Source organism: Manis pentadactyla, chromosome 2 (assembly GCF_030020395.1).
Source record: "Manis pentadactyla isolate mManPen7 chromosome 2, mManPen7.hap1, whole genome shotgun sequence".
NCBI lineage: Eukaryota > Metazoa > Chordata > Mammalia > Pholidota > Manidae > Manis > Manis pentadactyla.
The window spans coordinates 154,774,392-154,801,718 of NC_080020.1; the positions used below are offsets into that span (position 1 = coordinate 154,774,392).

Here is a 27,327-nt window from a genome sequence, read left to right on the forward strand (position 1 = left end):
CACCACAAAAATCTTTGGGCCATGAGGTGAATGAATTGACATCAAGTAGTTTATTGAAATTAGAAACGGAAAACCAGAGTTTGACAAAAACTGTAGAAGAACTTCGGAGTAGTATGGATTCTGCAGAAGGTAACACTTCCAAAATCCTGAAAGTTCAGAAAGAAAATCAAAGACTAAATAAAAAGGTAAATTCAAATTAATTTTTAATGTAATGTCAAAAAAATATATGTAAAAGTATCAATTAATAGCACTGTCAGAGTACTTATTTTCCAGTTTTTAATGTACTCTCATTTTTTTGCCTTACTATGAAAATTTTCAGACACATAAATGTGGAGTAATGAACTCCTATATTTATTATTCAGCTTCAACAATTATTTCTTACTTCTACCCTGTCTACTCTCCCTACAACCACTAGATGATGTTGAAATAAGTCCTAGACTTGGTATAATTTCCCCAATAAATATCTCAGTATATATTGCTAAAAAGTAAGGAATTTTTTCAGAAAACAAGAACAGTGACATTATCACACTTAAAAAATTAATGTGTTTTGGTCAGTATTTCAGTTTCTCCAAATCTGTTAATGATTTTTTTAATGTTTTGTTGGAATCTAAATCCAAGTAAGATGAATATGTTCAATCAAAAAAGACTCTGGTTTTAATATGTTACAAAATAATAGACTCTTAAGTCTTTTTTTGGTGTATAGATTTATTCTTTTTTCCTAGCAAGTTTCCTCTTGAAGAAACCAGGATTTTTGTCTAACTATACCCCACAATCTAGATTTTGCTCCTTGCATCCTTTTTGTGTCACTAACAAGTTCTTTTGTCTCCTATATTTCTTGTTTTATCTGTAGGCATATCAGGTTCAAACTGAGTTTTTAGTAAGAATATTCATAAGGAGTATATTTCAATCAAGAGGCACATTGATTGGTTGTCTCTCTTTTTGTGATGTTAGTTGTCATGGAAATCATATGCTTGGATCCCTTAATCAAAGTTGCAAAATTTTGATATTGTTCTTAATTTGGTAGCTAGATTATTTCTATAAAGAAAAACTTTCTCTTAAAAATTATTGGTTTAAACAAAAATCAGTCGTTCGTTACTCTGAGGAATAGCTCTATGGAAAAAGCAGGATGAATGTTTGAGTCTTTCCCTTTATTTACAAGTTTCCAAGTAAGGAATTGGTTCTCTCATATCCTGAGATAATGAATGAGTTTTTTTGTTTTACTGTCATTATGAACTCATGGATTTAAATTATTTGAAGTGTTTCAGTCCACTGCATTTACGTTTGTTACTGTCATAACTCTTTAAAATGGTTCCTTAATCCTTAGGACATGACCTTAGCACTCCTTGTAAGCTACCTTGCTTTCTGCCATGACAAAGTGTTCCAGGCTCCTCTGAAATATTTCTGGCCTGAGACCTGTAAACAGTCATTTCTCCAAAAAGCCCTTGTTCCTTTCAGTGGTAAATGGTGTAGAGACCACAATTTAGGCATTACAAAACCTGAATTTTAATTACGCTTGGTTGAATCAGAAGTATTAGAGACCACAATTTAGGCATTACAAAACCTGAATTTTAATTAGGCTTGGTTGAATCAGAAGTATTACAATTGTGTGATAGATCCAAGTAACTTATTTTTGCATATCTTTCTGCATACACTCATACACACACATTTTATATAAATAGAATCATGTCATAGGAACACACGTGATGTTTTTATCAGGAACACCTGTCATCACATTTTTTCCCCCAAATGTGCTTTCACTTTTGTTTCCAGTTCTTGGTCACTGGGAACAGTATTGCAATAAATACTCTTACACATATGTCTTTATGAATTAGTTTTTATTTCTATATGTAGTCAACCATGTCTAGTTTTTCCTTTGATAGATTCTGGGTTTCTAGACTTGGTTATGAAAATCTCCCTAACCCTTACAATAGTGGTTTTGAACTATAGATTCATCAGAATCATTTTAAAGACTTGTTCAAACAGATTGCTGAGCCCCCTGCCCAGAGTTTCTGATTTGGTAGGTCACAGCTAAGGGCTAAGAGTTCTTATTAATAGGAAATTCTCAGGCGATGCTCATCTTGTTGTTTTGGAACCATGCTTTGAGAACCACTGCCTTAAGTAATGTGAAAAGACTCCTTGATTTTCTTTAAAAATTTTTACTCATTTAAAGCATTTTTTATATCTTTAATCCATTAACCAATTAATAAGCTTTTGACAACCAATATAGTGTTAAAGTGTAGGAGTAGCCATTTAGTATTTGGAAGTTTTATTTTGGTTATCATTATAGTTGGATCTGGAAATTATAATTTGATTTTGAAATTATCTTTGCAGTCTAATTTGTAAATTCTTAGTGATTCTAGCAATTTCTGATAAAGTCATTGCATGAAAGATGTCTTGTAAACTGAATGTTTCACTTAAATTTCACTGATGTAAAACAAGTGTAATTGAATACCTGTTATCCATATATTTCAATCTGTAAAGGTAGAACCGTTAGTTATTAATAGCTAAAACCTTCCTGAACATGGAAATTAATGTTGACTTGAGTTCCTGGATAAGATTTGCAAGTTGATGCTTTTGAGATAATATGGGAAGACTTTTTTCCATGTGAGATTATCTTCCATTTTTGTTAAGGTTAAAGTAGAAAAATAAAACTTCCTTTACATAAAATGATCAAAATTCTTAGAATTCTTAACTATTTAAATAAATTTCCTATTAGCAATGTATTTAACATTTATTGAAGTTATTTTAAAATGTGCAAACAAAATGTCATAGAATATTAAAGGGAAATATTTTAGAATTTTTTAGATTTTCAAGTAACTATGGTTTTACATAACTTTCTCTCATATTTTAGGAAAGTTGAAGGGAAAGCTTAAAATTTTTTAAATTGCCATTATGCTTAATAATCTTCTGGTATAAAATTTTGCCATACCTGTGCGTTAAAGTATCTGTGGAAGAGGGCTACAGATTCTGAAGTCCCTGAGTAGAGGCGGAGGGAAACACCCCTGTACTCTACCCTCACTGAGGAGGGAGAAGTGGTGGCAGCAACATTTCTGGGTACTTTCACATTTGCTTTCAAGTGTTGATTGGTCATTCTCATTTTATGCTTGAAGAAACTGGATAGATTGAATGACTTCCTATTTTAAAATTTCTATTTATTTTTTAGAAGTAAGATGATTTGTTTATATTATATAGGTATAGTCCTCAGGCCACCTATAAAAATACAGATTTCCATAGAGCTACAGAACAAAAATTCTATAGCCAACCATAAATCTGTACTTCTGTAAGTTCTTAAGGGATTGTTTAACACACTGAATTTTGAGAACCAGTACATTAGGCCATGATATAAATTGAATGGATTAGTTCAGATGTTCCAGGAGATTTTGTCATTTTGATGTTGGCAAATTAGAATTCTTTTGGGGAATGAATACACACATACATATATATACACCCATATATATATATACATGTAAAATAGAGCAAAATATTTACTGAAGACCAATGTATATATACATTGCAAAATTAATTTAATTAAAAGCTTATCAAAGAAATTTAAGTAAATATGTGTGTATATTTCACCAGTATTCATACTTGAAATTAAAAATGTAATTGTATATAACTAAAGGTCATTTTGAGTAATATTGAATACATTATGAACTCCTGAAAGACATGAGCTTTAATGACCTGGCCGACTTGGCCGTGTGTTCATACAATGGTGTCTCAGTAAATATTTGTCAGAATTAAAAGTAAGATAGACATGTTATACACATTCATGTTCTGATTTCTTCATTGGTTTTTGGAATGGAAAAACGATGTAATTTAAAATATTTAGTTTATGCTAATTTAAGGTTTTAATTTTCTCCTTTCTTTTTAAAAATTAGATGAAAATATTAGAACAGGAAAATGAACATCTGAATAAAACTGTGTCTTCCTTAAGGCAGCGCTCCCAGATAAGTGCTGAAGCAAGGGTGAAAGATATTCAAAAAGAAAATAAAATTCTCCATGAATCTATCAAAGAAACAAGTAGCAAGCTAAGCAAGATTGAATTTGAAAAAAGACAAATTAAAAAAGAATTGGAACATTATAAAGAAAAAGGAGAACAAGCAGAGGAACTTGAAAATGAGTTGCATCATCTTGAAAAAGAAAATGAATTGTTACAGAAAAAGATAACCAATTTAAAAACTACTTGTGAAAAAATTGAGGCCTTGAAACAAGAAAATTCAGAGCTAGAAAGAGAGAATAGGAAATTTAAAAAAGCACTGGATAGCTTTCAAAACGTTACTTTACAGTTACAATCCCTAGAAAAAGAGAATTCCCAACTTGACGGGGAAAACTTAGAACTGCGAAGCAATGTGGAATCTTTGAAGTGTGCAAGCATGAAAATGGCTCAGCTACAACTAGAAAATAAAGAACTGGAAAGTGAAAAAGAACAGCTTAAGAAGGGTTTAGAGCTCATGAAAGCAACTTTCGAGAAAACAGAATGCTTGCAAGTTAGCTACCAGGGTTTAGATACCGAAAATCAAAGGCTACAGAAAGATCTAGAAAACAGCAAGAAGAAAATTCAGCAATTAGAGAATGAACTTCAAGACTTAGAGATGGAAAATCAAACATTGCAAAGAAACCTAGAAGAGTTAAAAGTATCTAGCAAAAGACTGGAACAGTTAGAAAAAGAAAATAAGTCATTAGAGCAAGAGACTTCTCAACTAGAAAAGGATAAGAAACAACTGGAGAAGGAAAATAAGAGACTCCGACAACAAGCAGAAGTAAAAGGTACTACATTAGAAGAAAATAATGTGAAGATTGGAAATTCAGAAAAAGAAAATAAAACCCTCTACAAAGAGATTGGTGTTTATAAAGAATCCTACATTCATCTGAAAGAATTAGTGAAAGAGAATAAGGAGCTCATGAAAAGAGCATCTATTGAAATAAAAACTTTGGTTACATTACGAGAGGTAAATATAATTACTTAGATTTAAGACAAATATTTTATGTATTTTTAACTCAAGGCTTTAAAAATTTTTTTATTGGAGCCATTAGTGATTTGCATCATCTGGTTCAAAGTTGAAATTTGGAATTAAAACTATAGTTTACAAGTTTCCTTCTTTTCTTAAACTAAGAAGTAAATGTGAATTGTTTTTTTTAATGAAGTTGTGGTAATAAGGCTTCCTTGTGATATCTGACTTCTTACATTATAATTTTATACTTCTGTTTCAAAATAATATTAAAATATTTGATCAAGACTAATACTGAATGCTAAGTAAAATAGGAAGCATGGTAGGTACTATTTATTGAATGTTAACTAAGTAGCAAGTACTGGGCTAAAAACTTCATTAGTTGTATTTCTGTATATTTATGTAATTTTTATGACCAGTTCTTTATAGTTATTCTCTTCATTAGATTAGAAAACTGAGGTTCAGGATCACAGCTAATAAATGGCAGAATCAGATTGCTGGATTCAAACCCACACCCTAAAAATTCCAAAGTCTTACGAATTTTGACCTCTAAGCTAGAGAATGCAAATCAGGGTTGAACTTAAAAATCAACACTGAACAATTGGCAGTTGCTTAGATCTATGTGTTGAAAATAATTTTGAGATTTATAAGGGTAGATTGGTAATAGGTCCTATGAAAAATGGTTGGTGTGTATCAGAAGATAGCATTCTTGGCTCTTTTTTGCTTTCCCTGTTCTTTACTATATATATATGATAATCCTTTAAGTTCCTTAAGCACTCTGGCAGAAAATCATATTGGGAAGTCTTCGTTTCTGCTGAAGACACATTGAGAGGGACCACTATTAGCCTTTTGTTTTATTCTGTGTTCTTCAGTCTAATAGACATAGACTTCAGGTTCTTATGCCTGAACTTCTAAGAATGCCTCCTAGTTCTTCAGATGAATATCTTAAGCCTTTTCCACTGGGACAGAGGTTTTTGGGGTGGGAGTGAGTGTTGTACCCAACATACATTCATAAGAAGAAATATGCACTAAAGTTCTAGCTCATTATTAAAAAGTGAATGGATGTGTGTACTTTTTCCCCAAGTTCTCAAACCCAAGGTATGTATTCGCAAGTAAAGAATTTCACCTTTTAGTTTGAACACTATAAAGTTAAAAAGAAGTACTAGCCAAAAAAAACACCACTGTTTAAATTAGTTTATATTTGTTGCTTAACTGCTTTTTAATGATAAAGGAAAAGTTCAGCAACATTTCTGTCTGTCTTGGTTTGAATTATATTGTTCCGTTTGGATTGGTCAAAGGTTCAAAAGTTCTCTCAGTATTCTTTCATTCTTTAAGATCCTTTTTTCTCTCTCTGTGCCTCAGCTTCTTTGTATTCCTCTTCTCAAATTTCTATTTAATTTATCATCTCCTCCACTGTATCTAATCTGCTTTTACAACCCTCCATTGTATTCCTTAATGATTGGATATCTAACCAGAATTTTTTCCTGAGTTCTTGGATATTTTTTTGTACCTCCATTTGCATGTTTATGATTTTTATATTGAAATCTCTTTTCTGGAAGATTAATGAGATTGGTTTCATTTGACTCTCTTTCTGGTGTTTGTATGATTTTGGTTTGAACCAGGTTTCTTTGACATTTTATATTTGTATGTGGCGCCCTCTAGTGCCCAGAAGCTCTACTCTCTGGAGCTGCTCAGCCCCTGTAGCATTGTCGGGAGTTGCAAGGGAGCAGCGTTGGAGCGGTGTTGGTGCCTGGGGGGAGGAAAGAGCTGTTTCCTGTTTCCCAGCTGCTATGCCTGTCTCCACTGCCAGAACCAGTGGGCTGAGCACACAGGTATAAGCCTCTATGCTTTGCGATTGTAGTTGCTGTAGGCAGGGCTTCCCTCTGGCTGGCCTGACACCATGGCAGGGGCTGCTGGTTTGTGAGCCAGGGGCGGCTGGCTGGGCGGAAGGCATAGCAGGCTGCATGTCACAGTGGGGGTCCTTGGAATGCATATCCAGCCAGGGGGATGGAGCACCTGAAGATCGTGAAAGCTCCCAACCTGCTGGGCAGAGTGTGTCTAGACAATTTTGTCTACCTGTCCTTTCTCCTGAGCAGTAAGCTCTGTGCCATCCTTGCCCCTTTAGCAGCCCTCTCACTGTTAGGAAGTCTCTCAGACTGCCTGCCTTTCTTTTGTCCCAGAGCAGCCAGATATGGATCACTGTTTTCCATAAGCGGCTGGAATCAGTCTGTCTCTCCAGGTATTCCACCTGTCTTAGCTTTCCAACTCCACTAATCACAAGAACACCGTGAAATGTAGGTTTGTGCTCCCAGAGCAGATCTACAGAGCTAGGTGTTCAGCAGTCCCAGGCCTCCAGTCCCTCCCTGCTCCATTTCTCTTCCTCCCGCCAGTGAGCTGGGGTGAGGCAAGTGCTTGGGTCCTGCCAGGTCACAGCTTTGGTACTTTACCCTATTCCGTGAGGTCTGTTCTTTTCTCCACGTGTTTGCAATCTGGCACAGCCTTCTTTCCTGTTGCTTTCTCAGGATTAGTTGTATTAATTATATTTTCATATTATATGTGGTTTTAGGAGGAGCCCTCTGTGTCACCTCTCACTTCGCCATCTTTAATCCTTTCCCTAAACTTTTGAATTTACTGGAATGTGTCTGCCCTGACCTTGATTCTTAAATGAGCATCATTCATTCATTCAGCAAATTCACAGCAGCCTCTGTTCTGGGTGCGGTCTTGGGGCCCTGACCAACTGTGGATAAAGTGAAGATTCCTGTGACCAGGATTCTCACCTGACCCTGGTTGAGGTTGGAATTATTATCCTTATTTTATAGATGAAGTCATTGAAACTAAGAAAATAAAGTAAGTTGTCCAGTTTTCGTAGCTACTTAAATAGAGGGCCATAGATTTGAATTGAATTTTCAGACTGTGAGTTAAACAGTTTTGAAGAAAGCTATGCTTTTGGAACTAGATAATTTATTATATGTTAAAACCCAGTGTTCATGAGAATTAAGGAAATGTATGGGTAGAACACAGAGCCCAGCACTCTAGCTGTCATCTCTAAAATAAATCACTCATGTTATGGTCAATGTGTAACCATCTAATTGCTCAAATAGCAGAAGTCTCAAGTCTTTGTGAAGTACTCTGTATTTTTCAGATGTTTTGGGTGATTTATGTTAAATTTAAATGTTGGTATTTTAAAAAATAAACGTTTGTTTTAAACAGTTGCTAAGCCAACTTAAAGGAAATATAGAAGAAGAAAATCGACATCTGCTAGATCAAATTCAGACATTAATGCTACAGAACGGAAAACTATTGGAACAAAATATGGAAAGCAAGAATATTTTTCATGCTGAACAAAGACAGTACATGTAGGTACCAAATAATTTTGCACTCTGAAATATTATTCATGATTTCATCATTGCCATACCCAGTGGCAGAGAAACTCAATGCTAATTTTTCTTGATTTTTGACATTATTATTTCAATATATACTTTTTTGAATGCTTATGCTTTACACATTATGTTAGGAACCAGAAGTACTGACGTTTATACATGTGGGTTCTGCTCTTTAAGAACTAGTAATATAAAGGAAGCAATACAAATCATTGCTATAATGGAATAGAAATAGAGCAAACATAGTAAAAAGGAGTACCTTAGTCTGGGAGAGGCAAGGAGGACTTTACAGAGATGGTTGCTTGATCTGAGACTTAGAAGTTCAATATGAGCTCACCTGAGGAGTTTTACCAGGCCAAGAGAGCAAAAAATGTAAAAACACGAAGTATGTTATAGCATGGTATAAGATCTAAAAAGTAATTGTTATTGCCTGGAGCAAAACTGAGGAAGGAGGAACACCGGAACAGTGGATAAATACTCAGGGGTCACTTCTCAAAGGTATCTCTATGCCATACAAAGAAGTCGTTGAAAAATTTGAACAGGAGAATATGATGGAATTTGTATTTTTTTTTAAACCACCTATAACATTTTTCTAGAGTATGAATTTGAGCTTTTGAGAATAGAGATTAGTAAATTTTAAGAAGGCTGTTGCAGTGATCTTTTGAAAAATAATCACAAGCAGTTATAACTTGAGATCAAATACAAAGATAGATATGAGAGACAGAACTGACAGGACTAAGTTAGATCTCTGTTGAGAATAGAGAAATCTGGTAAAATCAGGGATTTTAACCTGGGCATCTCAGTGAATTAATTGTCTTAGTATTAAACCATGATTCACCTTTACTAAATTTTTCTCTTCCCCTTGTTCCCAAAATGAGCAGCACCATAGTATAATAGAAATAGCATAGATTTTTTGTTATGATACCCATCCTAACATGTAATTTTTGTTGTTAATAGTGAGAAGTTAAATGAATTAAGAAGACAAAAGGAGAAATTAGAAAGAAAAATAATGGATCAATACAAATTTTCTGACCCAGCTCCTCCTAGAAGGTACTATTAACCAAATTTATTCATTCATGGTTTGACAAAAAAAGTTAAGATATCTAATTTTGTGAAGGATTTATATGTTGGATTTTAGGCTGATAAGATTTTTTAAACTATTAGGAAAGGCAACTGGATTACTCTGAAAATGAGGAAATTGATGAAGTCTAAGAAAGATATTAATCGGGAACATCAGAAATCTCTAACATTAACACCTACCTGCTCAGACTCCAGTGAAGGATTTCTTCAACTCCCCCATCAAGATAGTCAAGTCAGTTCTTCAGCAGGTTCAAACTCTTTAGAAGATGGCCAAACTTTGGGGACCAAAAAAAGAAGCAGTGAGTGTTCAAATTCTTTAAATATTTGTGATTTCTACTCTGATTTAGAATCGTTTCTGAAGATTCCTCTTAAATAACTTCAACAGTCCTTTGGGATAATAGTCTGATGAATCATTTCTTTTTAATGCCATGTAATTATAAAATGCATTGCACACTGCAATACTGCATAACCACATGATTTGCGATATTGTGTGTTTAGGGATATACTATACACAAAGATACCATCATTTGGCCAGGGAGGTAAAATAGTATAGAAAGAACATTGAAATAAGAGCCAGAATACCTCTGCCAGTTTCTAGTTCTGCTAATACAAGGCAAGCCTTTTTTACCTTTGTGTCACACTTCATAGGGTGATTATGAGGTGTGAAATATGTCTAAGAGGTCATTTTTATAATTCTTTATAACTAAATAGATAATAAGGCATTTTATAATGAGGTTTTATTCTGATACATTGATGGTGTCAAATTGGAACAAAGTTACATTGGGGGGTAGCAAAGAGAAATAGATATAAATTTGAAGAGAATGTTACTCAATGATTTAGAATGAATTGAAGGTTATGAGAATTGAGTGGTTGGTAAATGATCAATTAAAATTAAATAGATGTGGTGCTAGAAGTTTGTGTGTAAAGTTGTGACTTCATTTTTTTAATGACAAAAGCAGAACTACACATCATAATGTACCACATATAATTCATAGTCTTTATATTTCTTTCCTACTGTGCTTAGCTAAACAGCAAGAGCAAAAGAAAGGCCTGAGGAAGCATATTTTAAGAGAGAAAAAAGTCTAGTGTTAGGCCTTTTGAAGATGTCCAAGAAGTTGACCACTAGCAATGGTCTTACAATATGTAAACAGGGTACTTTGCATCCATTCACACTATCCCCAAAGTCACTAAATTAAAAATATGCATTTATATTTACATAAATGTATGTATGTTTGTATAATTTATTTACTTATGAACATATATATTATATACAATAATAGTGAAATTATATACATATTATATATAGTAAGTATATGAAGTAAATAGGGAAAAACAGCTATAGCTAATACTTCCCCCCAAGATAGACTCTCCTTATGGGCAGCTCTCAAAACGCTCAAAATTAACTATAGCCTTGGGAGAATTATCTCTGAGAAGAGTATTTTTTAGGGTAAAGGAGATTAGACATTCATTATAGTATATGTTTCAGAATGCACCTATATCACTCTAAAAATCCATATGTAAGGAACAAAAACCATCACAGAATACATATGTACATGTCTACATATATGCATAATGTGTGTTATGCATACATATGTTTGTATTAGTGTCAAGAAAATGATTTAATTCTATACCCCGTGTGTGTGTGTGTGTGTGTGTGTTAGTCTCAAGAAAGTGGCTTAATTCTATACGCCTACATAAGATTATTGTTATCTGGGTCTTTTGCTAGTCTTGTTAGCAAATCTACATGAAACCTGAATATTGTAGAGAGATCAAGTTTTCCCTAAAAAGGTGCCAGGTAATTCAACTTTATCTGCCACCTTTTGAAATAAAATACCTAATAACATCTTATTAAATAAGAGATGGTAATGGACGCACTTAATTTTTTTAATCAAAGGAAGATACTTCAATGCAGATATGAGAACATTCACAAGAAAAGCACAATCACTTTTGAGGGCATCTTGTTTATTTTAAATATAAATTTGTCATTCCTTCATACTCTCTGCTGAAACATTTCCAGAATAAGAATCAGAAGGAAGTAATATTCTCCTTTCCTGCAGTTGTTCAGTTTTAGAAGTTTTAAAAGAAACACAAAATCCAACAATGCTAACATTCCCTTAATTTCAGTATGGTTTGAGAAAAGAACATTGTGTATCTACAAACTAACTGCCATGAGAGGGATCACATTCCACCACTGGCATACTTAAAACTCCTTTTATCCAGTCCATTGGGAGAGTGTCTGTCAGTCAGTAAAGCAGTCTTTGGAAAACAGTTGAAAACAGAAAAAGTGTCTAAACAAGACACCATGTGCATGCTGCAACCACTCAGCTTTGTTTTAGCTAAATGTCCGTTTTTGCTTTCAGTTCATTTCTTTTTAATCATTGATAACAGCTGTGTTTACCAATCTAGTAGAGAAATAGTTCTGATTAAAAGTTTAAATGAATCATGACCATTCCTAATAGCAGTCAAGTAAGTTAAAAAGCTGTATGCGGATTGCAGTCTCCTTGATGAATGATATTTGTCGGTTTGTCAAAGAGCTTTAATTATTTACAAGATGACAGCAAGCCCCAAGAAAGAGCGTAGTTACTAAGGCTGTGTACAGTATGCTTTTAAGACTTTATGCAGGTTGTTTCCCTAGCTCCTAAATTGCAGTTCCAAAAGATGTTATAACTTTTTGTATTCAAATCTGATAAAATGTAGTTTATGAATGTTGTGAGCGACTCTAGTGAACATTTTTATTTGTATGCTGTTGACACCTATGTATAACCCTAATTTTCTTTCACAAAATTTTTTAGAAGTTACCTTTGATTTTTTTTTTAATGAACTCATTCAGAAAGTCCTTCAGAATATCTAATGTTATAAATGCATATTTCTCTGTCATTTTTGCTTGCTTTAGGGTGCTTCCTTATTTATTAGCTTATATATTAAGTGCTAGCATTTATTACTACTGTCAGAATACTTTTCTCTTCTGCCAGCCAACCTTTTGCAATATGACATTAATATAATTACTAATGTTATCTTTTGAAAGATTTTGCTCAAAAGAGTGTGTATTTCCATGGTGCTGCTAAAAATACACCAGAATTCAGTTTAAACCAAGAATCCCCTATTTTCTGCAGTAGAGTTTAATAATGAAAGTCCTTAATGAAAATATTAAAAGTTTCTTTAGACTGTTTTAATCATCCCCGGGCACCCCAGTTATGGTTGATGTATTTTACTAAAATGCTCCTGTACAGAATTTGTATTTTCCTAAATTATGTTTTTTCCAGAATTAAGCCTTATAATTTAAAAAGTAGAAAAAAATAAAGGATTAAAAAGCCTTCACATATTTTCATAACATATGCTTTGTGGGCCACCAATAGCCGTAATTTAAAAGTAAACCTTTACAACTTAACCAGGAAAACTTTTCCTTCCATAAGTGACTCTAATCAGTTCCTGTATTGATAGGACTCTAGCTGATCCAAGCTTCAAAATACATTGTTCCTTATCATTACCTTCAGTGTTATTCCAAGTATTTTAAAGTATCAAAGGACATATTTCATATTTCATTATCACTCAGCAGCAAGAGAATAATAGCTTTAGTATAGCATACATAGCTGAAACTCAGACATTCATTTCTGTCCTTAATTTCAACATTTAACTCCCATCTGTTCTTCTCCCTTTTTTCTGTTTCTGTTTTTCCTCATGCTCTGACATTAAAGTGGTTGCACTGAGAAGACTGCCCTTTTTGATGAAGAGACCGAAGGATAAAGACAAAAATGAAGACCTACCATCGTTCCATGTGTAAGACTTTATGACAGTTCAGCTTCTTTCAAATGACTACACTGGCTTCCATTTCTAATATTTCACTAACCTTTCTCTGGACTGTGCCAATTGTCTTATTTTGCAAAGTGCAGTCTTCCTCTAATAAAAGGAGCTGGAAGAATATTTTTTTTAAACTGGCACTGAATTTGCATTATATGCATGCTCAGATACATTTGCATGCATATATTTAGTCATACATGTAATATAAATTTCCAGTGCTTTCTAAGAGTTGGCAGGAAAAAAATGCCATAGAGATTTTTTTCCCAAATAAATTGGTTTAAAACAAAACCTTTAGCATTAGGAATTTATTTCCTTAATGAACAAAATTAAATATAATAAATAAATAAAATGGCTTGTAACTCTTGAAAATGTTTGTCATTCTTTATAGAACAATACTCTGGTTTTTCTAAGTTGAATTGGTTATTATATAATCACATTAAATATCTGTCACTTTGGATACCATCTCTTTCAGGTTTTTACTGAGTGGTACACTTATTTGATTAATAAATGAAAAATTTTCATCAGTAACCTGCTTTGACCAAGGACTCTTTATCATTTTCAATGATGATGCTGTATAAGAACTGCTCTCCATCTTACCTTTATTCATTCCATTTTTGTCACCATAAAACCACACTATGAAGGCTTCTAATTATATTGCACATTACTGCACAAAAGCATGACATTTGTACAGAGTAAAATTCCTTTTCCTCTCTTTAAAGGGGGTGGAGGTGGGATAAAAATACTCATTGAAATTTATCAAGCTTTGGCCTACTCATTTCATTCAGCTAAATGCATGTCATAATTAGAATGACGTTGTGGTTATAGTTTTTGGTGTTCATTTGCATTAAGCCATAGACAAAAACCAGCTCATTTATAATACGAAATAGAACTAAGAGCATATACATTAACCATGCTGATTCATTTGCTTTCATTTGCATCCCAGCTATGAATGACCTGGTGCGGTCCATGGTCCTAGGAGGAGGACAGTGGACAGGTAGTACTGAACATTTGGAGGTTCCTGATGATATTTCAGCGGGTAAAAGGAGAAAAGAATTGGGAGCTATGGCCTTCTCTACTACAGCCATCAACTTTTCAACTGTCAACTCTTCTACAGGCTTCATATGCAAGCAGTTGTTTAATAATAAAGTATAGGCCATCTGCTATTTGCACTGTGGTGTAACTATTGGCAACAGGAATTTTCATTTGATTTGCCTATGTATAATTTTGATAGCAGCAACCCGAAATAATTATCAAAACAATCTGGATTTGATTTGAAATCATTTCAAAAATTTAAAACATCATACAAATAACCGAAGTCTTTCCTAGGCTTTTCATAATAAACAGCTAATGAGCTAACAAGCAAAGGAAAAGGTAAACCAAGTAAAGAGTGAGAAAAGGAGAAATAAAAGCTTTACAAAAAACCTAAAAACACTCCAACTGCACAGAGAAAACATGTAGAACAACCCAGGCTCTAGCTTTGCTTTGCAGGGTCATGGGAGATTGTCTCATTGCTTCTTATGTTTTCACTAAATGAGTCAACTCTCCTCAGAGCTATTCTTTCTTGCACCTAGTGTTTCTGGTTGAATCCATGAAATATGTTAAATCAAGATGTATTATCTATGACTGAAAAGAATTTCCATATTCTGCATAAATAATTTTATAACGGCTTTTTTTTTTTTTTTGCTTAAAAATATTTTTATATCCATTTTGCTATTTTATATAGATACTACCATCCTCTGGAGATGTAAGTCCACAAGGTATTAGTGATGATTCTAGTACGAGATCAAGAGTTCATGGTAAGATACAAACTTTATGTAGAGAGTTCTTATCATGTACAGAATGGGAATGCTAAGACTTGTATTATACTGGTGAATGTGGCACTGCCAGCAAGCATGTTTTCTCTAACTTATATCATATAGCTACCTCTGCCATTTCTTCAAGCCTAAAACTTTGTTTTGCCCCTTTTAAGGTTATTGCTTCATCTAAATATTCTGTATTTTAGTCAAGATCATTCACAAAGATAATTTTGTGGCTATTTTGGTATAAGATTGAAGTTATGAGTGATACATTTTACCATTGGTTCAAAAAATACTTTGGTAACGGATGAACTTTAAGAAACCACATTTTCTGCAATGTTGAATGTCTGTGATTTTTAAGTTTCTATTTGGAGAATATCTTGCCAAACTAAATTATTAACAATAAGTGGATAAGATGTTAAAGGAATTTCATATGTAAGCAGGACTTTAAGAAATAGGATAGAGCCATGTTAACTGCAGTTGTTTCCCTTGTGTGGATAGGAATACAGGACATTAACAGTGCAGGTGCTCATATTCCTCCTGTTCGTGGCGTCTCTGCCATGTGCAGGGTACCTTGTGTGATCTCTTGTAAGTGACCTAATCACTAGCACTTTTCTGTGGGGGACATGTCATCCTGGTCAACTAAAACAGTCTGTGTGGCCATCTAGAAATCAATTCCAAATCTAAATATGCACTTTATCTTCTTTTTTTTGAATCTTAACTATTGTTGCAGAAGTATCCTCTTCTCAAGTGTCTATCTGGAAATGCCTGTGCTCTCTAATGTCTAAGATTCAACTTTCTGTGGGCATGTTCAGCCAGTGAACGTATGCATGATTGCTTCCTGACAGCATTCTGTGATCAGAATGTAGAGTTCAGTGGCATTAGCTGGAAGTTTTATCACACTGTCTCCTGATTTTTTCATTTAGCTTCAAGACCAGCCAGCCTTGACAGTAGCCGAACATCCACTGGCAATAGCAATAATAATGCTTCACTCCATGAGGTCAAAGGTACGCTGTAGGTGAATTTATTAATATGCTCCGTCCATTGCCAGATTTAAAAGTGGGAGACTGATGAAGTTTCTGGAGTAAAGTATGAAATCCAAATCATGTACTCATCACATTGTAATACAAATGTATTTCAATGTATACAAATGTGAAAACAGGAGCAGTTATTGTGGTTTCCATATTTCATCTTCACAGATAAAATTTTTTTATTATAATCTTTACTTCAAAAATATATGTAGGTCCTCATTTACTTGTTTGTCTTTGTCATGAAAATGGTTGTCCTGATGCATGAACATGGAACACATTACACAAGTCTTTTAGAGATACTTAACAGCTTAATTTACCCACAAATAAGGTGAATTTTTTTAACTTGAGAAGACATTTGTGTGTAACGAGCTAAATGGATGCATATAGCTCATTTAAAGAATTATTTCAAGATACTTTCCCTTAATTTTTTAACAAGCATTCCAACATAATATTTTTATATGTAAATGTCTGGAAACCTTGACTAATATATTTTTCCTTAAAGGTATACTGCCTATTCAGATTATAGAATTGTTTAATGGATTATAAAGGTTGGTTAAAGTAGTTGTTCTCTGCAGTCCAGAATTGTCAAATTATAGTGAATAAATCTGTTCTTTTGCTTTTTGTATCATAAAATGATTTTGTCTGTTGTAATTTTATCATTAATGCTATATGACTGTGTTATAATGCTCTGAAAAATCTGATTTTAAGGAGGGACAATGTTTTCATTTTTATAGTCATGTTCTTATATCCAGTACAGAAATGTAGTCTGAAAATATAAAGAAGTATTTTTCTGATTTGAAAATTTAAGGAAATCATATTTATATAAAATGTTACGTAACTTACACCAAATCTTTCATGGCCCACTTTATTCTCTGTGACTAGGAAACCATGAAAAGGTAGATTTTTCTATCTTAATACTGTATATGTATATTACAGTATTAAGATAGAAAAATACAGTTCACTATTGATCAAAATGAATCACAATTCTCAAGGAATGGCATAAACTATAGGGTGCTTTTTCCAGAACACCTAATTTGCGTTCTCTACAGTTGTGCAACTTCAACTGATCTTTTAAGGTTATGTAGCCACTATACCAACAGTGGAAAGCAGAAAAAATCAGATAATTCAGATATTAAGTAAAAACTAAGTACTACATATTTGATTTTGTATTTTTACTGGAATTATCTAAGTAAATCATCATGTCTCCATTTGACTTTCTTTCTATAACTAACATTTGAATTTTAAAAATTTCTTTAAGGTTATTCATTTAGGGTGAACAAAGAAGCCTTCAAATAAAGAATAAAGACTTCACAGTGAGACAGAGAATTAGCATTTTTCGCATTTGAAAGTTTTGATCTTAACATTTCTGAAATAATTAAAAATTCATATAATCATGTTTTCATAATTGTGAGGTGTTCTATAATTATTTGAACCTGAATTTTTTTAAATGTATTATTTATTTATTCGTTAATTCATTCATTAAACATACCAAGTGTTTATTTTGTATGTTTAGGCTCTGGGTAAGGTGATGAAAGCAAATCTTTGCCCTTGTGAAGCTTATATTTGTCAATTTGACAAAATAAGAAAGCGGGCTATGGTAGACTGAATGAAAGATTAACATGGCTTAAGCATTTCTAAACAATGCTTGAAAGTCAGTTTGGCTATTCATAAAATCTAGTCAGTAAATGTTATTACTTACATAGTTTTTACCTCATTTCTATTATTAAACTCTAAATGCATCATTTACTCCCAAAGCAGGTACAGATACTACCCAAAGCAGGCCACAAAGCCACAGCAGTGGAGAATTTAGCCTGCTTCATGACTGTGAGGCTTGGTCCAGCAGGGGTAGCAGTCCAATCCAGCACTTGAAAAGACAAGGCAGATCAAGTCCAGGGCTCCAGCACAAAATGCCTGAAACGTTAGAGAGTCGAGCACACCACAAGTTCAACACTGGTTCCCCTGGAAGTGAAGTTGTTACTCTGCAACAGTTTTTAGAAGAAAGCAACAAGCTCACCTCAATACAGGTTAGTTTTATCTATGATTACTTTAATTTAGAAGGACACTACAGTTAAATTTCTGAGATCAAACTTTAGAGCTTTTCTTTTTAAAGGAGTGTTTAGAGATACTAATGATTTTATATCATACAGTCTAATGTATCAGGAAAGTAAAAACATGGCCATATTCACTAATCTGCTTTGATTTTTTTTAACAGATAAAGTCCTCAAGTCAAGAAAATCTTTTAGATGAAGTAATGAAAAGTTTGTCTGTCTCTTCTGACTTTTTGGGAAAAAACAAACCAGTTAGCTGTGGTCTGGCCAGGTGGGAGATCTCCAGGAGACTTCTATGATAGACAGACAACTAAGCCTGAACAATTTGTAAGACTTGGTCCTCAAAAGACTGAAGATACTTATTTCATTAGTTCTCCAGGAAAACCTACACTAGGCACACAAGGAAAGATAAAATTAGTAAAAGAAACTTCCCTGTCACAACAATCAAAAGATAGTAATCATTATGCCACTTACCTCGCGCAAGCAGTGTGATCTCTACTGACGAAGGAACTACTAGAAGGACAAGCGTCCATGAATTTCTGACCAAGGACAGTAGACTGCCTAAGTCAGTTGATTCACCACCAGCTACTGCTGATAGCAGCATCACTGCAGCATCCAGTGAGTACCGTTTACATCAGGGGTCCTCTCGTGCACTTCACAGTCCAACATATGCTATGGGTTCTTGTGCACAAAATGATTTTGCTACACATAAGCCAGTGTCTATATGCCCAGGCTGGAAACTCAAGAACAGAAAGGTCACATTTTTTAAACCAAACTTTTCCCACTATTAATATGACTAATTATGCATTTACAATATCAGCTAAACATAGCACAGAGTCATTTACTGTGGCTCATCCATCTCAGCCATTTTTATCCCTGAATACAGAATTAGTTAGTAACATAAGTGGATAACTTCCATAAATGAATAGTCTAAACTCACAATTATTGACTCTGGATAAAGAAGAACAAATGAAGCCCAAAGTCAGCAGAAGGAGGGACATAATGAAGATCAGAGAAGAAATAAATAATATTGAGAAGAATAAAACAGTAGAAAAAAACTAATGAAACCAAGAGCTGGTTCTTTGAGAAAATAAACAAAATAGATAAACCCCTAGCCAGGCTTATTAAGAAAAAAAGAGAATCTACACACATAAACAGAATCCGAAATGAGAAAGGAAAAATCATGACAGACCCCACAGAAATACAAAAAATTATTATAGAAGGATACTATGAAAATCTATATGCTAACAAATTGGATAACCTAGAAGAAATGGACAACTTTCTAGAATAATACAACCTTCCAAGACTGACCCAGGAAAAAACAGAAAATCTAAACAGACAAATTACCAGCAATGAAATTGAATTGGTAATCAAAAAACTACCCAAGAACAAAATTCCCAGACCAGATGGATTCACTGCTGAATTTTATCAGGGATTTAGAGAAGATATAATACCCGTTCTCCTTAAAGTTTTCCAAAAAATAAAAGAGGAGGGAATACTTCCAAACTCATTCTATGAAGCCAGCAAAGACACCACAAAAAAAGAAAACTACAGACCAATATCCCTACTGAACATAGATACAAAAATACTCAACAAAATATTAGCAAACTGAATTCAAAAACACATTAAGAGAATCATATACCATGATCAAGTGGGACTCATCCCAGGGATTCAAGGATGGTACAACATTCAAAAATCCATCAACATCATCCACCACATCAACAAGCAGGAAAAAAACCACATGATCATTTCCATAGATGCTGAAAAAGCATTCGACAAAATTAAACATTCATTCATGATAAAAACTCTCAACAAAATGGGTATGGAGTGCAAGTACCTCAACATAATAAAGGCCATGTATGACAAACCCACAGCCAACATTATACTTAACAGCGAGAAGCTGAAAGCTTTTCCTCTAAGATTGGGAGCAAGACAAGGATGCCCACTCTCCCCGCTTTTATCAACATAGTTCTGGAGGTCCTAGCCATGGCAATCAGACAACACAAAAGAAATAAAATGAATCCACATTGGCAATGAAGAAGTCAGATTGTCCCTGCTTGCAGATAACATGATATTGTATGTAAAAAACCCTCAAACATCCATTCCAAAACTACTACAACTAATATCTGAATTCAACAAGGTTGCAGGATACAAAATTAATACACAGAAATCTGTTGCATTCCTATACACTAACAATGAACTAGCAGAAAGAGAAATCAGGAAAACAGTTCCATTCACAATTGCATCAAAAAGAATAAATACCTAGAAATAAACCAAACCAAGGAAGTGAAAGACCTTTACCCTGACAACTACAAGACACTCCTAAGAGATATTAAAGAGGATACTAATAAATTGAAATTCATCCCATGCTCTTGGGTAGGAAGAACTAATATTGTTTAAAAGGCCATCCTGCCTAAAGCAATCTACAGATTCAATGCAATCCCTATCAAAATACCAACAGCATTCTTCAATGAACTGGAACAAATAATTCTAAAATTCACATGGTACCACAAAAGACTCCAAATAGCCAAAGCAATCCTAAGAAGGAAGAATAAAGCAGGGGGGATCTCACTTCCCAACTTCAAGCTCTACTACAAAGCCACAGTAATGAAGACAATTTGGTACTGGCACAAGAACAGACCCATAGACCAATGGAACAGAATAGAGAATCCAGATATAAACCCAAGCATATATGGTCAATATACACTAAAGGATCCATGTACATACAATGAGGAAATGACAGACTCTTCCACTCCTAGTGGAATTGGAATAGCTGGTATTGGCAAAACTGGACAGCTACATGTAAGAGAATGAAACTGGATTACTGTCTAACTCCATACACAAAAGTAAACTCAAAATGGAACAAAGACCAGAATGTAAGGCACGAAACCATAAAACCCCCAGAAGAAAATATAGGCAAAACTCTCTTGAATGTAAACATGAGCAACCTCTTCATGAACATATCTCCACGGGCAAGGGAAACAAAAGCAAAAATGAACAAGTAGGACTATTTCAAACTAAAAAACTTCTGTGTAGCAAAGGGACACCATCAGTAGAACAAAAAGGCATCCTACAGTATGGGAGAATATATTCATAAATGACATATCCAATAAAGGGTTGACATCCAAAATATACAAGGAGCTCACACACCTCAACAAACAAAAAGCAAATAACCCAATTAAAAAATGGGCAGAGGATCTGAACAACACTTCTCCAAGAAGAAATTCAGATGGCCAAGAGGCACATGAAAAGATGCTCCACATCCCTAATCATCAGAGAAATGCTAATTAAAACCATAAGGAGATATCTCCTCACACCAGTTAAGACAGCCAACATCCAAAAGACAAACAACAACAAATGTTGGCAAGGATGTGGAGAAAGGGGAATCCTCCTACACTGCTGGTGGAAATGTAAATTAGTTCAACCTTTGTGGAAAGCAGTGTGGAGTTTCCTCAACAAACAAAAATAGAAATACCACTTGACCCAGGAATTCCACTCCTAGGAATTTACCTTAAGAATGCAGGAGCCCAGTTTGAAAAAGACATATGCACCCCTATGCACTATTTACAATAGCCAAGTAATGGAAGCAACCTAAGTGTCCATCAGTAGATGAATGGATAAAGAAGATGTGGTACATATACACAATGGAATATTATTCAACCATAAGAAGAAAACAAATCCTACTATTTGCAACAACATGTATGGAGCTAGAGGGTATTATGCTCAGTGAAATAAGCCAGACAGAGAAAGACAAGTATCAAATGATTTCACTCATCTGTGGAGTATAAGAACGAAGCAAAAACTGAAGGAACAAAACAGTAGCAGACTCATAGAACCCAAGAATGGACTAACAGTTACCAAAGGGAAAGGGACTGGGGAGGATGGATGGGTAGGGAGGGATAAGGGGGAAAGGGGGCATTATTATTAGCACACATAATGTAGGGGGGGCATGAGGAAGGCAGTATAGCACAAAGAAGAGAAGTAGTGATTCTACAGCATCTTACTATGCTGATGGACAGTGACTGTAATGGAGTATGTGGTGGGAACTTGATAATGGGGGTAATCTAGTAACCACAATGTTGTTCATGTAAGTGTATATTAATGATAACAAAAAAAGAAAAAGAAAAAAAATGAGCAAAAGATCCAAACATAAACCTATAGAGATAGCAAATAAGCACATGAAAGAATACTCAACATCATACGGCATTAGGGATTTACAAATTAAAACAATGAGATGCTGCTGCACACCTGTTAAAATGGCTGAAGTCTAAAAGACTGGCAATACCAAATGCTGATGACAATGTGGAACAACAGGAACTCTCATTCATTGCTGGTGGAAATGCCAGATGGTACAGCGACTTTGGAATGAAGTTTAGGACCTTCTTACAAACCTAAACGTAGGTTCCATCCACAATGGCACTCTTAAGTATTTACCCAAATGAGTTGAAAACTTATGTCCACACAAAAAGCTGCACTTGAATGTTTACAGCACAGATTTATTCATAATTGAAAAAACTGGAAGCAACTAAGATGTCCTTCAATAGGTGGATGGATAAACAAACTGATTCATCCAAACGATGGAATATTATTTGGTAAGACAAAGAAATGAGCTATCAAGCCACAAAAAAACATAGAGGAAACTTAAATGCATCTTACTAAGAGACAGAAGCCAACCTGAAAAAGCTACATACTGGATGATTCCAACCATATGATATCCTGTAAAAGACCAAACCATACAGACAGTAAAAAGATCACTGGTTGCCAGGGGGCAGGGAAAAATGAATAGGTGGAACATAGAGGCCTTTTTTAGGGTCCTGAAACTATTTTGTATGATACTGTAATGGTGAATGCATAACATTATGTATTTGTCAAAACCCATAGAATGTACACCACCAAGAGTGAACCCTGACATTAACTATTGACCTTAGTTAATAATAATGTATCAGTACTGGTTCTTCAGTTGTAACAAGTGTACCATACTAATGAAAGATGTTAATGGAAGAAAGTGGGGGGAAGGGGTGGAAATATATGGGAACTCTTACATCCTACACAATTTTTCTGTAAACCTAAAATCTCTTTCAAATAAAATCTATTTTAAAAATCAATTGTATTTCTAGCCATTGACATTGCACAAGTGGAAATTGACATTTTTAAAATAACACTATTGATAACAGCATCAAAAAAATGAAATATGGATAAATTTGATGAAAGACTAAAATACTTATACACTAAAGACTTTTAGAATACACAATAATAAGGCACTTTAAAAGACCTAACACAGGAAGAGACATACAATGCTATGGATCAGAAGATACACGTTTTTAAGATGAGTTCTCCTCAAATTAGTTGATAGAGCAAAACCAATAAAAATCCCAGCAGGCTTCCTTACAGAAATGGACCCTAAAATTGTATGGCAATCAAAATGACCTAGAATGTTCTAAACAACTTGAAAAAGAAGAACAAATGAGGATTATATGACCTGATTTCAAGCTTTATAGAACTACAGTAAACAAGACCATGTGTTATTAGCATATAGATCAATGGAATGGAATAAGGGATCCAAAAGTAAATTCATACAAATAGGTCAATCAACTAATCAAACAGAGCAATTCAATGGAGAAAGTACATTCTTCTGAATAAATAATATCGAAATAATTTGATAGAAACATACAAAAAAATATGAACCTCAACCCTTACCTCACAGCATATGCAAAATTAACTTAAAATGAAGCATAGACTTAAATGTAAGAGCTAAAATATAGTACTTCTAGAGTAAAATATAAGGGAAATTCTTATTGACTTAGATTTGGACTTGAACAGAATAAATAACATTCTTCAAAAGACCTGTTACAATAAGGAAAAAAAGCAATATTTACAAAAGACTTGCATTTAGAGCCTATAAAGAACTCTTACAACTTAATAAGTAGGCAACCCATTTAAATACGGGATTGAGATTTGAAGCCACTTTACTGAAGAAGATACATGGATGGCAAATAAACATGAAAAGATGCTCAATACTATTAGTCGTTAAGGAAATACACATTAAAACTATTAGAATGACTAAAAGTTTGAAAGACTGACAATAGCAAATGGTGAGGATGTAAAACAATGGGAACTCTCTCATACACTGCCGGTGAAAATGCAAGATGGTACAACCCTGTGGAAAACAGCATTTTCTCAAAGCATTAAACCTACACTTGCTATCTGATTCAGCCATTCCACTCCTACGTATTTACCCAAGAGAAATGAAAGCAGATGCCCACACAACTATGCATGGATGTTCATAGTAGCTTTGAGTGCAAGAGGCAAAAAACTGGAAATAACCCAATAGCCACAATAGGTGAATAGAAACAAACTGGTATGTCCATGTGGCTAAATATTACTAAGCAATTAAAAATAACATGTTGTATGCAATGACATGAAGCAGTCTCAAAATAATTATGCTCCAATGAAGTTGGACAACAGAAGAAATACTGTATAGGCCCATTTATTTAGTCCATTTACATACAACTTAAAATTCTACTATAATTACTACAATTTATTCTATATACTTAAGTATATTAATTCTACATTGTAATTGTGAATATATATATATTATATTATAGAAAATGTAAAATTCCAGAAAATAACAACTTATCTACAGTAGAGAAAGCTAGCTAATGTTTGTTTGCCTAAGAATGAAGAAAGGGGTAGGACGAGTAGCGGAGAGAGGGATTACAAAGGTGCATGATAAAGGGCAATGGATAGCTTCACTATCTTCATCAGGGAAAATGGTTTCACAGGTATATTCCTATGTCAAATTGATTAGATTGTATTCTTTATATCCATGCAATTTATGATATGCCATTTATATCTCAATAACACTGCAAGAAAATACAATGTCTAATTAAATAATCCTATGTTTTCATCTATGAGACATACAAAAGTGAAATAGAATGATAGGATTCTGAGTCAAGGGTGGCAAATGAAACCCAAACATCTAACTCTTGAATTCACCCCAATCTTCTATCCTAAGGCCCCAAGGAAAGAGCAAAAGAGAATCCAACCAAAATCACAGGGGAAGTACTCAGGCTGCAGAAAGGACTCATCCATTTTCAGAGTTGATTTAATTGACAGGATTTCCTTAACACTTTTTTGGCTGATCGCTTATTTTTCTCAGATCATTGGTGGCTACAACTGGATGTCTACAGTAAAAAGGAGAAGATGGCATGAAGCTCAGCATTCCTTCATGTCTGTCCTTCTTAGGGGGTCTGTCTTCCAGGGAAGTCCCCAAAGACCCTGCCCTGTGGGCTCTTCCACATGTGCTAAGAACCCACCTGCAGGGTACATCTTTTCTTTATTAGTAAAGTGGGTGTAACTTACAGCTACTGAAATTGCAAAGATCAGAGGGTAACTGACTGGTGAGAAAAGGGGGAGATGTGGAGGGGTGGGCAGAAGGAGCAAAGGGGGAGTGGTGGGCCTGGTATGTTTAGGGGTCTCACATGTCCCTCTCTCACCCACCTCCCTCCTCTTCTCTTTGTTCTTTTCTCCCTCTAAAGTAAAGTTTCTGAGCTTTTCCTCTTCAGATCTCAAGAGGATAACTGATGAGCCTGCCCTCCTGCCTCTATAGAAGGTTTGCTCCAGAGCCTTCAACAACATGTCCCTTGGAGGCCCTTTTCCAACCCTTCCTCCCCCAGCACTGTTGCCCCCATGGCCCCAGTGTTCAGGGAGTTTCTTTACAAACAGGACCCTGGCATTTCTTTTATAAATGCTCAGGTGTTGGTTAGCAGATACCTTTTCCCTTCAGTTTTCTATTTCATTTAAAAAGTAATATATCATAGAGGCAGACATACAGAATAAACAGCCCAGAAATGAGCTCCACATACATAGTCAAATGACTTCACAAGGGAGCCAAAACCATTCAATGGGAAAAGGACAACCTTTTCAACAAATGGTGCTGGGAAAACTGGATATCCACATGCAAAAGAATGAAGCTGGACCCTTACATCATATACAAGAATTGACTCAAATTGGGTCAACCTAAAAACAAGAGCTATAACTTTAAATCTGTAGAATAAAACACAAGGCAAAAGCTGCAGGGCATTGGATTTGGTGATGACTCCTCAGATATGATGCCAAAGGCACAGGCAGCAAAAGAACACAAATCTGACTTCCTGAAAATTTTTAAATTTTGTGCATCAAAAGACAATATTAACAGAGTAAAAAGGCAACCCATAGAAAGAGAAAAATATTTGCAAAATAGTGTATTTGATAAGGGATTAATAACCAAAATATAAAGAGAACTCCTAAAACAACAAGAAATAATTCAAACATGGGCAAGACATTTGCATAGACATTGCCCTAAAGAAGATGTACAGATGGCTAATAAGCCATTGCACACTGACCCATGCTATGAATGCATAGACACCAGACACAAATGAGTACATACCTGATTTCATCTGCATGAAGTTTCAAAATAGGGGAAACTAACCTGTGGTGGTAGAATCAGAAAAGTAGTCACGTCGGAGGAGGAACAAGACAGTGAAGAGACGAGTGGGGGGCTTCTGGGGTGCTGGTCATACTCTGTTTCTTAAACTCAGTGATGGTTACACAATTGTGTCCACATTCTAGTAATTCGCTGAAACGTATACTTAGGATTTCTGCAGTTTTCTGTATGATGCTGTGCTTCATTTCACCAAATTTAATCTCACAATCCAGTAGGAAAAGTATACACAGAGGCAGTAATCATAGCTCAACTTGGTACATAAATTTAGGGCTCAGTATCTTGCACTGTTGAAGCCGTTGACCCCAGCGCCCTGGAGGTTGCCCGCGCTCATCCCAGCTGTTGCAAGCTGGATAACCTTGGGCTAGTTATGTGTGAGGCTCCTCAGTCCCCAGATCTGTAAAAGAGGACAATAATACAACTACCTGGTAGAGTTTTTGCAAGGATTTAAAATAATCTATGTGAACTGGGTAGAAGTGTAAGCACACAGCAGGTGCTCGATTAACGCTAGCTACTGAATTGCCACGGTATCTAACTTTTACAAGGAAAAGGATCCTTCTCAGTGCTCCACAAAGAAATGTTCTGGGTGCAGTAACCAGCGCTCACCTCCTCGAGAACTGCGCGCCCACGAAAGTGAGTGATCGGAGGTGCTGGGGCTCCCGCAACCAGTCTTCCCGACCCGCAAACTCGCAGCCTGCCTGACTACAGCCCCGGCCCCTTTAGGAGCGGAGCCATGACGTCATCCCCACCGAGCGCAGCCTAC

At 34.8% G+C, this 27,327-nt stretch overlaps 1 protein-coding gene and 1 long non-coding RNA gene across 5 annotated transcripts in view; one reads left to right on the forward strand and one right to left on the reverse strand.

The window, feature by feature from the left end:
- The window catches only part of LOC118909533 (girdin-like), a 113,742-nt gene extending 97,104 nt beyond the window's left edge, over positions 1-16,638 (forward strand). Inside the window, exons 14-20 of one of the 2 annotated variants that reach the window (XM_057496960.1) lie at positions 1-185; positions 3,879-4,949; positions 8,160-8,305; positions 9,287-9,379; positions 9,494-9,708; positions 13,105-13,186; positions 15,930-16,638. In XM_057496960.1, the coding sequence (XP_057352943.1) occupies positions 1-185; positions 3,879-4,949; positions 8,160-8,305; positions 9,287-9,379; positions 9,494-9,708; positions 13,105-13,186; positions 15,930-15,951 (1,814 nt within the window). In that variant the 3' untranslated portion in view covers positions 15,952-16,638. The remainder of the gene's footprint in view (positions 186-3,878; positions 4,950-8,159; positions 8,306-9,286; positions 9,380-9,493; positions 9,709-13,104; positions 13,187-15,929) is intronic. The other variant, XM_057496961.1, reaches the window with a different exon arrangement.
- Positions 16-27,280, reverse strand: LOC130682540 (uncharacterized). Of its 3 annotated transcripts, XR_008995739.1 has the most exons (5): positions 27,171-27,280; positions 26,553-26,961; positions 9,590-9,684; positions 8,589-8,666; positions 30-146 (listed from the first exon to the last, which is right to left on the reverse strand). It is a non-coding gene; the product is annotated as an uncharacterized LOC130682540 (long non-coding RNA). The 3 variants fall into 3 exon arrangements; XR_008995738.1 differs by lacking the exon at positions 8,589-8,666 and having other exon boundaries at positions 16-146; XR_008995740.1 differs by lacking the exons at positions 8,589-8,666; positions 26,553-26,961; positions 27,171-27,280 and adding an exon at positions 18,557-18,694 and having other exon boundaries at positions 16-146.
- Between the last annotated feature and the right edge of the window lie 47 nt (positions 27,281-27,327).